At 38.8% G+C, this 15,438-nt stretch overlaps 1 protein-coding gene across 2 annotated transcripts in view; it reads right to left on the bottom strand.

The window, feature by feature from the left end:
* Nucleotides 1-4,765: 4,765 nt before the first annotated feature.
* The window catches only part of ENKUR (enkurin, TRPC channel interacting protein), a 78,897-nt gene continuing 68,224 nt past the window's right edge, over nucleotides 4,766-15,438 (bottom strand). Inside the window, exons 4-6 of one of the 2 annotated variants that reach the window (XM_010356256.2) lie at nucleotides 13,061-13,207; nucleotides 7,509-7,678; nucleotides 4,766-7,147 (exon numbers count right to left, since the gene is read on the bottom strand). In XM_010356256.2, the coding sequence (XP_010354558.2) occupies nucleotides 7,141-7,147; nucleotides 7,509-7,678; nucleotides 13,061-13,207 (324 nt within the window). In that variant the 3' untranslated portion in view covers nucleotides 4,766-7,140. The remainder of the gene's footprint in view (nucleotides 7,148-7,508; nucleotides 7,679-13,060; nucleotides 13,208-15,438) is intronic. The other variant, XM_010356255.2, reaches the window with a different exon arrangement.

The raw sequence follows: 15,438 nt of genomic DNA, 5'->3' as shown, positions 1-15,438 counted from the left end.
TCTATAGATACATGTATAATTATTTTCATACTATGGATACTTATATGCATAGAATGTATACATTTAGAACAATAAGAAGTTGGCCATAGTGGTTGCTTATGTGAAAGGGACATGAGAAAGGTGTCTTCTTCCTACTTACCTTTGGGTAAATTATACATTTTAGGTCATGTATATACATTACCTAATCACACACAGGCAAAAACAGCAAAGTAAAAAATAGTTCCCAATAAAATCAACAAGTACAATGTTCAAGCTCATTCACTGCAACATTGCTTTTAATAGGAAATATGAAAATAACTTAGATGTCCATCAATAGGGTACTGGTGAAATATATACACCTACACAATTCAACACCATGCATCTACAAAAAGGAATGAAGAATATGTATTAATAAAAAAAATGAGCTTTACAGCATTACTAACTGAAAAAGGCAAATGTTATTGCATGCTCTCATTCAAACTCTAAAAAGTGAGAGGAATATACATATGTGTGTGTAATTATTATGTGGGTGTGTGTGTATATATATATATTTGTTTTTACACAATATTTATAGAAAAGTTACATTAAAAATTGGTAACATTAGTTGTCTCACGAAAAGAGAACTTGGTAGCAGAAGTTCAGGAATGGGATGGATATTTTTTATTCCAAAAGAATTCCACAGATGTTTTTCACATCAGCAATATCATTTAGATAAGTTTATGTTCTTGCTTCACAGACATCACTGACTTGAGTGCCTAAGGTAAGGCAGTTTGAAGAAAAAATATACTACTCTTGTTTCCTATATCGGCACCTCCTTTAGAATAAAAAGTCTACATCTAAAGGCCATATCTGCATGTGCAGTTTTAAAAATTAGTATGTGCGTGGCCTTTTTACACCAGTCCTGTGAAACACTATCTTTCAGTTTGCAGGTATAATTGATATTCACTTACTCTGTTGCTAATCTCAGTTCTTTCTCATCAAGCACGTTATGTAGAAAGAAAAAAATGCTATTCCCTTTGGCTTCACTCAACAATTTTTAAAATTATGAACACATAGTTTTTTTTTATTCGTGGCCTCAGACATTGTCCTAAGAGCATAGAATGTTCTTCTATCATTGGAAACTCTCATTCTAGATAAAAGAACGCATGCCATTCCTTTTTTAACTTTTCTTCTCCCATCCCTCTCTTTCTCTCCTCTCTCTTGTTCCCTCTTTCTCTCTCTTCACTCTTTCTTTACCTCTCTTTCTCTCCTCTCTCTTGTTCCCTCTTTCTCTCTCTTCTCTCTCTCTTTACCTCTCTTTCTCTATCTTCTTTTCTTCTCCTTCTCTCTCTCTCTTTTTATAAATAATAGCACTGGCTTCCTACAGAGACCATGTATTTAAAGTACTTAGAAAAGGAACACTCTGTGGTTGAAAACCTCAAATGATTGTTGTTAAGGAAGTTTTCATCTGAAAACACTGAAAAATTAGTGACAGTTCTTGCTTTACTTAACATTCTTTCCAGTTTGTCATATCATGTTCTTGGGTTGACACGTGTTGGTGCAAATCATTAGTTCTGTATCCACCAGAGCTTTCCTGCATTCTGATCAGTTTGGAGACCAAACTTTTGTTTGCAATAACTTGAAATAGTCTTAGAGTTTTATAGTTATGGACCATTAGGACTGGAAGGAGGGTTGGACAAAATCTGGTTCTGTTTCTTTGTATTACAGATAAGGAAAATAAGGCTGAGACTCACTAAGTGATTTTCCAAAAGTTACATAACTTGCTGTCAGTCAGACCTGCTGATTTTTTTAAACCATAGCACATTTCAACAGAAAGAAACTAACCCTCCAGAAAAATTATCTGGCTCTTTTTTTCCCCCGATCTATCTTTGTCTCTTACATGGAGTAACAAGTGTTTACAAATAAATCACCTGAGGTTTACTAAGAACTTGGAAAGGAGTGAAATTAGATGGTTCTCTCGAGAGTTACTTACGATGTTCACCAGCACTGGCCTCCTTAACTGCCGAAAAATGTCTTTGACCTTTTGAAAAGTTTCCTTCAATTTGGTATTCAAACTGTATTACTGTGGACTGTGTTAATAGGCATGGTGGATCCCATGCTAATGTTGTGGCTGGTGTTAATGACATTAACATATCTAGAGAGAGCAAAGGATTCAATGGAGGAGTTTGGACTACAAATAATGAAACAGAGGCCAGGGTACCAGTGTAGATGTTGACCTGTGTCCTACTCAGAGCCAGGAGAAAGTCTTGGCCAGGGTGTTGAGAATGTCATTCCCATTGTCAAGGATCTACTTTAGGGAAAAGGTGCTCCTTTCTTGAATTTTCTTGGCTTCCTGGTTTTCTTTTGACCTCTCTGGACACTAAACTTTGTTTTGGCCTTTCATCTACTGACTCCTTCCCTCCCACCTTACCTCTAAATGGCAGTTGCTGAGAGCTCATTCATTTCCTTCTCAGTTTGTCCCAAGGTGATCTCATTCACGCTGATGAATCTCCAAACATACAGGTCTACCCCACATCTCTTTTGATACAAATCTCTCGCTCTTTCAATGTATCTTTCTGTCTCTTGATCTAAACTTCCAACTAGATGCCACAATTTTCATAAGCCTAACATGTTTAAAATCATATTCTTGATATCTTCACCACATTCTTCTCTTAAACTGCTCCTCCCCTAGGGTTCCCTAGTTCAGAAAATAGCAGCCCCACCCCTTGCCGCCCCACTGCCTGGCTGCTCAAATCAGAATTTGGTTGTCAATTTTGAAACCTCCCTCTTCCCCCGTTCAATCCATCACCGAGTTATATTTTTACTTCCTAAATATTTATTGAAGCCAACAGCTACACTTTATCTGCACTACTACAACCTTGGTCTGTGCCACTATCTTCTTTACGAAGTAGTCTACTAACTAGTCTCCCCATGCTCATCTGATCTTCCACTTCAGTCCACATAGCGAATGATCATTTACAAATACTGACTGCCTCATGCCACCTCTCTGCTTAAAACGGATCAGTGGTGCCTGTTTTCCTCCTCTTCAGCTTGCACCTTTCTCCCCTTTTCTAAGTTCACCCCAGCCCCATGGCTGTCTTGCCTATCCGTCAAAGGTTTCCTGCCCCAAATCCTTCACACATTGTTCTCTCTGCTTGGAATTGTTTCCCCTCTGCAACCCTTCTCTTCTCAGCTTTTCCCAACTTCCACTAATTCTTCAGTCTCATTTAAAATGTCAGAGCCTACAAAATCTGATTTAGGATTCCCTTGATATTCTCTTGCATAGCATCCTGTTTTTTTTTTTTTTCTTCCAAAACACTAATTTCAATTTCTAATTATAAATGCATTATATTTGTGTGATTATTTCTGTCTTCCCAACATAGCTATTTTGTTCACCATTATATGCCTAGCAATTAGAACAGTTCTTGGCACATGGCAGTCAATATGGGTTGAATGATAATGAGTGAGCTATGTTAGCTGACAGACTTTTTACAAAATAATTTTTTTCTCTTGACTCTGTTTTAGCCAAAGTACCTGTTGGATATTTTTTGTTTGTTTGTTTGTTCAAGATGGAGTCTTGCTCTGTCACCCAGGCTGGAGTGCAGCAGTGCCATCTTGGTTCACTGCAACCTTCACCTCTTGGGTTCAGGTGATTCTCCTGCCTCAGCCTCCTGAGTAGCTGGGACTACAGGTGCATGCCACCATGCCCAGCTAAGTTTTGTATTTTTAGGAGAGACAGGGTTTCACCATGTTGGCCAGGCTGGTCTTGAACTCCTGACCTCAAGAGATCCACCCACCTCAGCCTCCCAAAGTCTGGGATTACAGGCATGAGCCACTGTGCCTGGCCCAAAGTATCTTTTGATTGTGATTTATCTTCCCACATAGCTTGACAACTGGGACAGAATGCACTTATTATGGGGATTTATTTAGCTGAGAGGTATTTCTTAATTTAAAAATCAATGTTCGGGCAATAACTCATGATCACATAGACTTTAATTCATGTGTGTCTGACTCTGAGTTCCTGAGAACAGTGAAGCATGGGTCCTCAGGTCAGGTCCTGGGCCACATTAATTCACTAATAAATATCACCCATGAGGCTTTGTTGGACACAACCTTGCAGGCCTTTCTCAGTGACTCTCTGGCATCATTACTGATTTAAGCTTATCTATCTTTTTGGAATGCCTGTGCTGAGTAACTTAGGATGTATTGCCAAATTTTTGCCAGTTACTAGAGATAAAAGTTACCAAATATAGTTATCATCTGTGTGTGCCACTGAAGAGATTAACCAGGCTAGGCTAATCTCAGGCTAGAACTTCTAAGCAGTTCAAACAAGTCCTTTTCTGCAGCCAGATTTTATGGGTGTGGGAAATTCTATTGATAGTATGTTAATGGGCCTAGCACCAACTGGACAAAAGGACTACGGAATTGAGAGTTCTTAATAGTAAGTCATAGTATTAAGTTGTCTTTCTACATGCCAGGGACTATGCTGTTATGCACATATTGTTCCATTCATTCTTATCGTAACTCTACAGATCATGGAATGGGTTAGCAACCCCATTTACAGAAAAGGAAAACATGGTTTAGAAAGGTTATGTAGCATACTTAGTAAGCAGCTGAGCTGGAATGCAAACCAGAGGCTGCCTGACTTCAGTACCTGAGCTCTTAAGCGCTACGTGAAATTGCCTCCTCCTACTTTGATTATGTATTAACTGATTGGTATGGAATCAACTGGTTTGTTTAGTAGTCAAATTCTCTATCCTCCAACTCTGACTCATGTCATGATAATAATGTCAAGAGATCATTAAAATACATGTTTGGGTACGGTCCATTACTTTATTCATTAAGGATTTTTTGAGTATCTTCTCTATACCAGCTGTCATGCAGATTCTAAGGAATGTAGATGAAAAGAGACACAGTGTCTTCTCCCCTACAAGCTTGCAATTTCATGGAAAACAGATAAGCACAATACAATATGACCAGTGCCATAAAGGAAGGCCAGATTCTGAGGAATCAAAGAGGATTGTCATGGAAATGTGATGTGAGCTGATGAAGACTAGGGATTTGCCAGGCAGCTATGTAGGATGAGAGAAAGAAAAAGGCAGTTTTCTGGGCAGAGGGAACCATGTGTGCAGATCTGGGAGGTCTCTAGTACCTCAGTACTATCGGAATGCCAGTTACAGTGGGTAGGGAAGAAGCAGCATTTCAAGAAATTAAGCTAAAAAGATCATAGACAAGGGGCCAGACCACATCAAATCTTTATTACACCCATTCTTCCTTTGCACAGGTAGAGAAACCAAGTCAAATTAGCTGCATAATGAAGTTTGACTTTTTAGTTTCAGGTGTCTACTCCCAAGTGACTGCAGTCTCCATGTCTCTTAATTCATGCTCTCAAGAGAGAGAGAATCTGATCAGTCACTGGCCAGCTGTCCAAGTCAGGTGTTTGTCCCTCTTCTGGGTGATAGGATGACCCAGGTATGTATGTGTATGGATTGGGGGAGGTTGAACTGGCTTTATCCAAAGTCGGGATCCCATGGTAGGGATCACCCTCCCAGGAACAATGGATGGGAATGTTTCCCTCTGAAGGCTGTGTGAAAGAAAAGCAACAATGTCCACCTAGTACAATAGTGTAGACCATAGAGAAAAGTCTAGATTCTTTAGTAGACATTTACAGAAGGCAAAATAATTAGCTGTTAAAACCACAAAGTTTTCATTTTAACATTTAAGGCAACTCCCACTCATGACTTCAAAGCATAATAACCATAAGGCTAAAGTAATTAGAATATTTTTGCATTGCTACTGATTTTGAATTATTTAAAAATGAGTATGTATAGCAATCATTTCACAAATAAAATGCTTACCTAAACATCTCATCCTGAACTGGCAGAGAAAGGCGGCCTGGATCAATAGAGCCACCAGACAAAAGGAGAGTGGGCCCCCGAGTGACTGAGGGAACAGAGTTATACCCCCAACCTTAGTCGCATTGCACAGTGATGTAAATGAAAAATGTATCTGTATCAGGCAACTGAGATTTGGAGTTAGTTTGTTAACGTAACTTCAGTTGCTTACTGAGCGATGCAAACGGGAATGATATGCATCATTTCTAGGCCTGGCCTGTACATGCCTCTCCGTAACTTTGGATCAGGTGCATCCTACCCACTCTGTAAGTCTGGGTCCCTGAGTGACTGCAGAAAAGGGTTCCTGCTGACCTGCTCACAGCAAAGTACTGCTATGTTAGCAAGAATTGAATATATGTTTATGTAATTATACATTTTGGAGTGTACTGTCACAGCTGTTAGCCTACCCTAAATAGCAACCAACCATTCTTGGTAAGTGAGAATGTATCATATATTATCCTTTATTTTATATCCGCCCTAAGTTAATAAAGGAATAAAGATACTCATACAGACAAGTTTCAAGTGAATCTTCAAAAAAAATTGTATGTGAACTATCTTTCTTTAAGTAACCAAAATAAGCTTTTCTATAAGGCTTCCAAATTCTGTGTTTGCGAAAAAAGCTTGAAAGACTCCCATATTTTGTTTTTTATGTTGTCCAGAGGATAAAAACCAGTGTAAGCAGTAGAAATGGTTACTTCTCTGATATTTTATAGTTGCATATATTTTACCAAATTTTTCTAATTTAAAATTTCATAAAATAACCTTTTCCTCTTAGATATTTAGAGCTATTTTTCTTATTTTGGGTTGAAAACAGCTCTACTAACATAAACTTATTGCTTAATAGATTATGTAATCTTACAAATAAAACTTTAGAATTCATAAAATAGATAAGTAGAAAGGATCGAAAGGGAAAAAAACATTTAAATAAGATATGCATAGTGAGTTGTGGAATAAAACAAGAATATCGAAGTTGGTATGCTAGAAAGGAGGCTATTCTCCTTAATCATCCTCAGTGATGCCTTTTACAAGTTGTAGTCCTGATTTTGTAAGTTGTCTTCTTAATTTTTCTTCCTCCAAATAGAAGCCTTTCATAATACACAGTGTTATGAATATTGAAAATATTTATCACTTGGAATAACTGCAAACGTCATGGGCCACAGGAAAATACATCTTTTGCATTTGTGGAGCTCAGAAACAATGTGTTGGAGACACTTAGAGTAGTAAGAAGGCATATGTTGCTATTTCCAGTTCAAAATACTTAACAGTTTTCAAAGTTGTGCTGTTGGTATCATGCACTGCAGGAAAAAAAAAAAAGTGAAGTTCTGAGTGCTGACTTTATTTTTCAGTACCTAGAAACTAATGTTTATGTGAAACAAGTATGTAATAATAATGAATTACATTGTGGATCTGGAACACATACTCAAATGTAATAGTTTATATGTGGAAAACGTGACACTAGTAAAAACAAAATTTCTTCTTGTGTAAGTGAATAACTAAATTATTCTTTGCACATTGCCTAAGCATTCTGATTAAGTCTATTTTCATTCTCTTCATAGGATTTTCCTTTTTGAAAAACGTGGAGTTTTATTTTTATATTTTCCATGTTTTTTTTTTTCCCTGCATTGAAATTGCTACACTTAAAAGATCCATTCTTACTTATTGGCAATATAAATAATTTTGTGCTTTTCAATTACACCAATGTCGTGTTCCAGTTGTTTCATTTCTTCTTCCAGCCTCTGCTTGCGGATCTTCTTTGGTATGGAATCTATAAAGACCGAGAGGGACTGGAATTCTTTATGCACCTCTTCCCAGTTCTTTTTCAGCCCCTGCAAATGGTCAAGAAACTTGTAAATACCAAAGCAAACTGCAAAAGTAAAGGAAATTGGAAAAGTTAATCGGTAATGAAAAATGTCAATAGGTAAAAGAAACTGACAAAAATAACTTCTAAAATGAAATGTATTTATCAAGTACTTGGCCACAGTAACCAAAAATATTGTACAGAGGCCAAATCCCATCCTTGACTGTGTGCTCAGTTCCCACTGGGAGTATTTGTTTGCCCTGTTTTTGTTGTTACTATACTTGTTTTTACCATCAAAAATGTACATGCAGAGTTATGAGTAGTGTGAAGCTAAAGCTTATAGCAAATGTGTGGGTAAAAAACAACTTCGAACAACATTTTTGAACAGGAAATTGTTTTGTAAAACTTTCTTTTTATCCTCATTCTTCAACAGAGAAATCACATCAAAAGATCTAATTCTGATGTTCATGGCCATATTTTCTTATTTCTAACAAATGGGATTTGTAAAATTGCTGAAAATCACTTGCACAAAAGACGATCTTCTAAGTGTCTTTTCAATATATTAGAAAGAACCAATTGCCCTCTATATAGTTAAGGGATCTATAGTTCCTATTAATGTATTCTATAAATGATTGAAAGGTCATTAAATGTAACATACATGCTAATTCAATAATGTAGCTAACATTTTCTATTCTCAGAAATCAACAAATGCAAAATTAGGGATCTCTTAGGAGCAATAAAGGTTATTTCTGTTTCTGCATAATTACCATTTTTTATCACAGTGCCCTATGGGCTCCATAGACAAAATGGTCTTAAACTACTAATTAAATTAATTCAATGAAATTTTATAAGTCAACACTTTTTAATTATTCATTATGGGCACATAGATTATTTTATTTACACAAAAGCAAAACAGAAAGTGCAATTTAAGATACTGCCTTGACGGTGAATTGCTTGAGCCCAGGAGTTCGAGACCAGTGTGGGCAACATGGCAAAAACCTGTCTCTACAAAAAATACAAAAAATAGCCAGGTATGGTAGCATGGGCCTGTAGTCCCAGCTACCCGAGAGGCTGAGGTGGGAGGATCACCTGAGCTCAGGAGGTTGAGGCTGCAGTGAGCCATGATTGTGTCACTGCACTCCAGCCTGAACAACAGAGACCCTGCCTGACAGCAAACCCAAAACCAAAACCCCCAAACTGAAAATACTGTCTAGAAAACATGGTCCTTGAAAATCATGGCCATACATTTAGGTGTAAAAGAGGATTAGAAGTGACTCATATAATAATGCCTTCATCTTAAGCTCTCACGGTACAAATTTAATCTTGTAGAAACTTCCAGGGACAATAAAATGTCAATGATTTATTTCCATGTTTAGATAAAAGGGCTGATGACAGGTCATGGCACACTGTACAGAAGAGGTTGGTTGGGGAAAGGGGCAACAAATTATGAGACCTTCTTGAGTGAGCTAAGGATCTGGGAAAGGGAAAGGATAGAAGAAAAAGTATCCAGGTTAAATTTTAAGAAGAGGAGGCTACACAGTTCTTGATGGTGTATGCCATGTATTCCAAAAAGAAGCCCTCAAAAGAATTCTATTTCTCCACAGCCTTTCACTATGGAATGTGAAATAGGTTCCCACAGTGCTCCACAGGGGTGTCTATTGCAGAGAGGAAGTCTATGTATTTGTACACTTGCGGATATCAAAGGTTTTTCATAGCTAGTTGGGTGATATTTCCATATTACTTGCAGTCACAGCAGCTACAGTTTTCCTCCATATTTTCTTTTAAAGGATAGTTTGCTTTTATCTTCCAGTGTGTACAATAACGTTTGGATCAAAGTCAACAGTCAGGGATGGAAACTAAATGTAACGAATATTTCATATTATACTGAAATAGGCTACTTGCTGACTTTAAGAGGTTTTTTCATTATTTCATCTAAAAAGATATTTCGTGTGTTGCAGCAATAGCGATTTTCCCTTATTTTTATTTCTTAATTTTCCTCTCTTCTATTTTAATGCTGAAATAATATCGTTCATTTTGGAAAAAATTCAGATAGGGAGAAGTGATCTTATAATAAGAAGGGCCTTCAGTTTCATGCTCCTTTTGCACCCTCCCCCACCCCCAAACATTCTCCACTTTACGGGGTGCTCCCAGCTCTTTCGCCCTTTGGCCCGAGTTCAGCCACAGAAAGCCCTGGAGGGCGGAGAGTGAGGTTGGGGCATTTCTCCTCCTCTCCTAGGACAGTCTGGACACGGGTTCTAGCTGCATTCATCTATAACTGTGACCCTCAGCCCAGCTCCAGCTCTCACTGGATTCTGAGAGCACTGCTGCTTGTGCCTGCTGCCCTTCAAGCCTAGGTGGTGGTTAATTCCTATTGTCCCTACTACTGGGGTGCCTCAGTGCTTCTTGTTGGTTCCTTTAACCCTACTTCGCTTCTGTCAATAATTCCTTCATAAATTCTCTTCAGTGGCCACTGCTCATGCCTGTAATCCCAACACTTTGGGAGGCTGAGGGAGGAGGATTGCTTGAGGCCAGGAATTTGAGACCAGCCTGGGCAACATAGTGAGACTCTCTCTCTAAAAATAAAAAAAAAAATGAAATAAACAGATTACAAAAAAAATCAGCCAGGCATGGTGGTATCCCAGCTAGCAGTGAGCGGTGATTGTGCCACTGCACTCCAGCCTAGGCAACAGAGCAAGACTGTCTCAAATAAATAAATAAATAAAGTAAACAAACATAAGTTCTCTTCCAAGTCCTAGATGAGTGTGCCTTCAATTTCCTGCTAGAGCCCTGACCGATGCAGCCTCCCTTTGCTACCTCCTCTGCAAGTATGTGTTCTGTAGTGGGAGAAACACCAGCCTGGCAATTGGTAAATGAGTTTTAGTCCCTATTGATATACTTGATAGTTTTGTGACCGAGGACAAATGAAAATCAAACTCTAAGTTCACTGACACCAAGGACTGTGTGTATTTTGCTCTCTACAGTATCCTTTTGGCTGGAACACAGTAGATATTCAATAAATAAACGAATGAACAAAGGGGCCTGCTTAATGTATTAGTATTAAGGGCTGGGCATAGTGGCTCATGTCTGTAATCCCAGCACTTTGGGAGGCCAGGGTGGGTGGATTACCTGAGGCCAGGAGTTCTAGACCAACCTGGGCAACATGGCAAAACCCTATCTTTACTAAAAAATACAAAAAATATTAGGTGGCCGTGGTGGTACATGCCTGTAATTCCAGCTACTTGGGAGGCTGAGGCATGAGAATCACTTGAACCTGAGAGGTGGAGGTTGCAGTGAGCCAAGATCATGCCACTGCACTTCAGCCTGGTTGCCAGAGCAAGACTCCATCTCAAAAAAAATTTATATATATATATATATATATATATATATATATGTATATATATTTATATACATAAATAAAATTTATTTGTATATATTGTATATATGTCATATATAATGTATATATAAAATATGTATAAATAGAGAATTTTGCAATTTAATTGGTGAGAGGAACTATGGATCTATGTACATGTGGAGATATGAATGTGTGTATGTATGCAGCTCCTCAGTTTCATAAGGTTCCAAGGCACTAGTCACCACTGGAGGATTATAGATCTTTAGCTGGCCTGAAAATGTAGAGTGACACAGCATATATATATATATATATATATATATATATATATATATATATATATCCCTCATTTTAAAATGAGAAATTTGGAATCACTAGACCAGACGATCCTGTCCAGGTATAATGAGTCTGTTATTTTATGAAGAATGAGCAGAATGTGGCTTACTCAGGGGCATACAATCAGATTGTCATCGAACTACACGCAACTCTTGCCCAGGGAAGGATCAGGGCTCATCAGGAGGCTGGCCAGTGACTTCGTTACTATGGCAGCTCTGCTCCCTGGCTCATAAGGCATCCAGTGGAGGATTTGCTATTGTCACATCAAAGGGTAACTCTGTAGTGACCGTAATAGGAAGCTGAGGGCTGCTTATCTCCTGCAGCCAAAAAGACACAGAAGGGAAGGACCTGTCACTTCTGAGTTCTTCGTCATATTCCTATTTTTCAGCATCATTTAGGTGTAAAATCCTGGCTTTCACAAAGGCACATACTTTCTGAAAATGGGAAAATCCAAATGAGAGAGACAGAATGGGCCACAGACCAGAACTCTCCCTGAAAATGACATGCCAATTCTCACTTCCATGTCTGCCAGCCTTCCTTCCTGCCTGTCTGCCTTCCTCCTTTGCAGCAGACCATTTCTGAACATCTGCGTTTTCCACTGAGCACTGTGCTAGGCACTGGGGATGCTGCTGTCAGCAAAGAGACACCGTCCTTGCCTTTGAGCCACTCCTAATGTCTGGGACACACCGTCACTCTACATTTTCAGGCCCAGCTAATGATCTATAATCCTTGGAGGGGGAATAGTGCCTCAGAACCTTGTGCAACTTAGGAGCTGCATACATAGGCACATTCACATCTATACATGTACAAAGATCCATAGTTCCTCTCACTAATTAAATTGCACCATTCTCCATAGTAAACATTTAAAAAAATCTTATGCCTTTAAAAATATCCTCAGGGTTTAGCATTTAAGAAATGTTTATTGAGGATTATGATGACATTGATAAAATGTTAAGAATTTATAACAGCATATGAATCCATTTTTCAACAGATTAGTAAGACAGTAGAAATGGCTTCATGGGATGTTTTCAAAACGAAAAAAGAAACAAACAATTAAGTATTATTTCTACCTCTATAAGAGAAAGTATGACTATAAAAACTACAAAGAGGTGCTTGATTAAACACTCATACAAATGATGAAGATGAAACCCTGCTTATGCCCCCTAATATTTTAAATGCTTTAGATAAAAGTCCCGCATTAAAAAAACCCAATATAAATATATCTTTAAGTCGATTTAATTAAAAACAAGAGAAACATATGTGAAACCTAACACCTGTTTATTTAAAATTTTGGACATTTGGCTTATAGGAAAGAAAAAAAGTTGTTTTAAGGACACTTTCAATTATTCTAGAGCTCCATCTAGTGAAAAATATCTAATTATTTTTCACAAACTCAGGGGCATAAAAATGAAAATAAAAATGCTTTATTTGCCTCATTTCATGCGTGTTCATTGTAGAGGAAGGTAGGCTTCCTTACAACAGTAGTTCAGGAAAAAAACAGTTCACCAAATTGGAAATAAAATACTATTCAATGAATCCCTATATTATAACTTTTTGCTCTCTGCAAAGAGTAAGCTTTGCTGTATGTAGTTTTTAACTGTAATCCAAAGACATTGTTCTGATTTCAAAATCAAAGTGCTGACTTTAATCATCAAGGTGATGGTACACCTTTCTTTCAGAGGTGATCCAAAGAGTTACAGATGATGTAAATGGCAGAACACACACCTGCAGAACCGCCTCTCTTTCTTCATTGGAGAGCCTTTTCATAGCTGCTTTCTTAAGGTTTTCCTGGATATAACGATCATATTCTTCTTGGGCTTTCTTTATTTCCTCATTTCGCTTACATATGTATTCAGGTGTGACACCATAATCCTAAGAAGATTTTGCAGATAAAAGCAATCAATATTTTTTATGCAATCTTATATATGTGTACATATCAACCGATGATGGGAGAAAAAGAAATGGTACAGACTTAAAGCCTTTGCTCAAAACCCTGTAAATTGACAAAATTCAGTGATTTTTCCCCCCCCCCCGTTAAGAGCTAGTAGATTCCTGCCTTTTAAAATGGAGTTGTTATTGGCCGTGCATGGTGGCTCACACCTGCAATCCCAGCACTTTGGGAGGCTGAGGGGAGTGGATCACTTGAGGTCAGGAGTTTGAGACCAGCCTGGCTAGCATGGTGAAACTCCGTCTCTACTAAAAATACAAAAATTAGCTGGGCATTGTGGCACGTACTGGTAGTCCCAGCTATTCAGGTGGCCGAGGCACGAAAATCTCTTGAATCTGGGAGGCGGAGGTTACAGTGAGCAAAGATGGTGCCACTGCGCTCCAGCCTGGGTGTCAGAGTGTGACTCCATCTCTAAATAAATAAATAAATAAATGGAGTTGTTATTGCAGTTGCTTGTTTTTCCTTTTCTGAATGTTTCCCACACCTGTTCTTGGCTGATACTTTACTCCTAAGAGTTGACTTTTCTACCTTCTATGTTCTTCAGTTTTTACCTGAAACATCTTGAATATGATATTCAAGAGTTGGCTTTTCTACCTTCCACCTTCTACATGCTTCAGTTTTTACCTGAAATATCTTGAATATTTTGAAGTCTCTTTTTCGTGGTCTTGTTAAAGAAAAGACAAAATCTTCCAAAACATTATAAAAACATGCCCCAATCCTGTGCCTGTAAAAACCCCCAAGACCCTAGCAGGCAGGCACACAAATGGCTGCACGTCGAGAGGAACACATCAATGGAAGAACATATAAATGGAGGCGGTCGAGAGGAGCATGCCAACATAAGAGCACACCGTTGGGCACTGGCAGGCTGGCAGGCTGGCAGGCCATCGACCAGTGGAACAACACAGAGTTTGGCCAGGGTGGTGGGAGGAGAGCCTGAGTCACAGAGCTGCCCGGCTCTAGGGAAAATCCATCTCCCTCTGGCTCCCCCATCTGCTGAGAGCTACTTCCACTCAATAAAACCTTGCACTCATTCTCCAAGCCCACGTGATCCAATTCTTCCAGTATACCAAGGCAAGAATCCTGGGATACAGAAAGTCCTTTGGAAGCCCTCTGCCCTTGTGATAAGGCAGGGAGTCTAATTGAGAAAACACAAGCCGCCTATGGACAGCTAAATTAAAAGAGCACACCCTGTAACACATGCCCGCTGGGGCTTCAGGAGCTGCAAACATTGACCCATAGACACTGCTGTGGAGTCAGAGCCGCACAACCTGCCCATCTGCATGCTCCCCCTAGAGGTCTAAGCAGTGGGGCACCGAAGAAGTGAGCCACAGCCCTATGGTACACCCTGCAAGGGGGATAAGACAACTTTTGCTGTTTCACAGCGACTGGCAGTGAAACCATCAGCTATGATTCCTTCAGCTTAGTAAATGCGTTTGATTTCACCATGTGTAGAAACAGGACTACTATGTATTCCTTCTTTAAAAAATATTTGAGAATGTACTTGGTGCTAGGTATACTAGTGAATAAAAAAGGCAAAGTTTCTGTCTTCAGGGATTTTGCATTCTATGGTGACAGAGACTCACCAAAAAATAGAGAATGAAATAATATGTATGTGTTCTGAAGTAAAATAAATAAGGATAGTGAGGGAAAAGAAAATACTAGGGGCTATTTTAGATAAACAAGGAGGTCGGGAAGGAACTCTCTGAAGAAGCAGCGTTGGGAGGTATGGTAGTCATTAAAATTCTGACAAATATTCTGTTTTCCTTCCGGACACTTGGTAGGACAACACTTTCCTGTGTTGTCCTCATAAAGTAAGATGCAGCCATATGCCCCAAATTGCTCAGTGTCAGTGGAGGTGACCTCTGCCACTTCTGGATAGAAGCCTTAAGAATTAGTGGATGACTTGCTGTGTCTTTTCCTGTCTGGTCTAGTGACAAGCAATGTTTAGATTTTTCTGGGTCCTGGAAGAAGGAAAAGAAGCAGAGCCTGTAATAACCCTCAAAGGGCATGTGGCGAAAGCAAACAATAACACTTTGTGGCTTTAAGTTACTGAAATTTGGGGGTTATTTGTCATCACAGTGTAACTTAACCCATCCTGACTGAACAAGGAATAGAAATCCTAGATATAAATGTGTTCTGGAAGCTGCAGAGGACA

Source organism: Rhinopithecus roxellana, chromosome 11, assembly GCF_007565055.1.
Source record: "Rhinopithecus roxellana isolate Shanxi Qingling chromosome 11, ASM756505v1, whole genome shotgun sequence".
Classification (NCBI taxonomy): Eukaryota; Metazoa; Chordata; class Mammalia; order Primates; family Cercopithecidae; genus Rhinopithecus; species Rhinopithecus roxellana.
The sequence above is the reverse complement of the archived record's forward strand: the minus strand, read 5'-3'. Positions and strand labels throughout refer to the sequence as shown.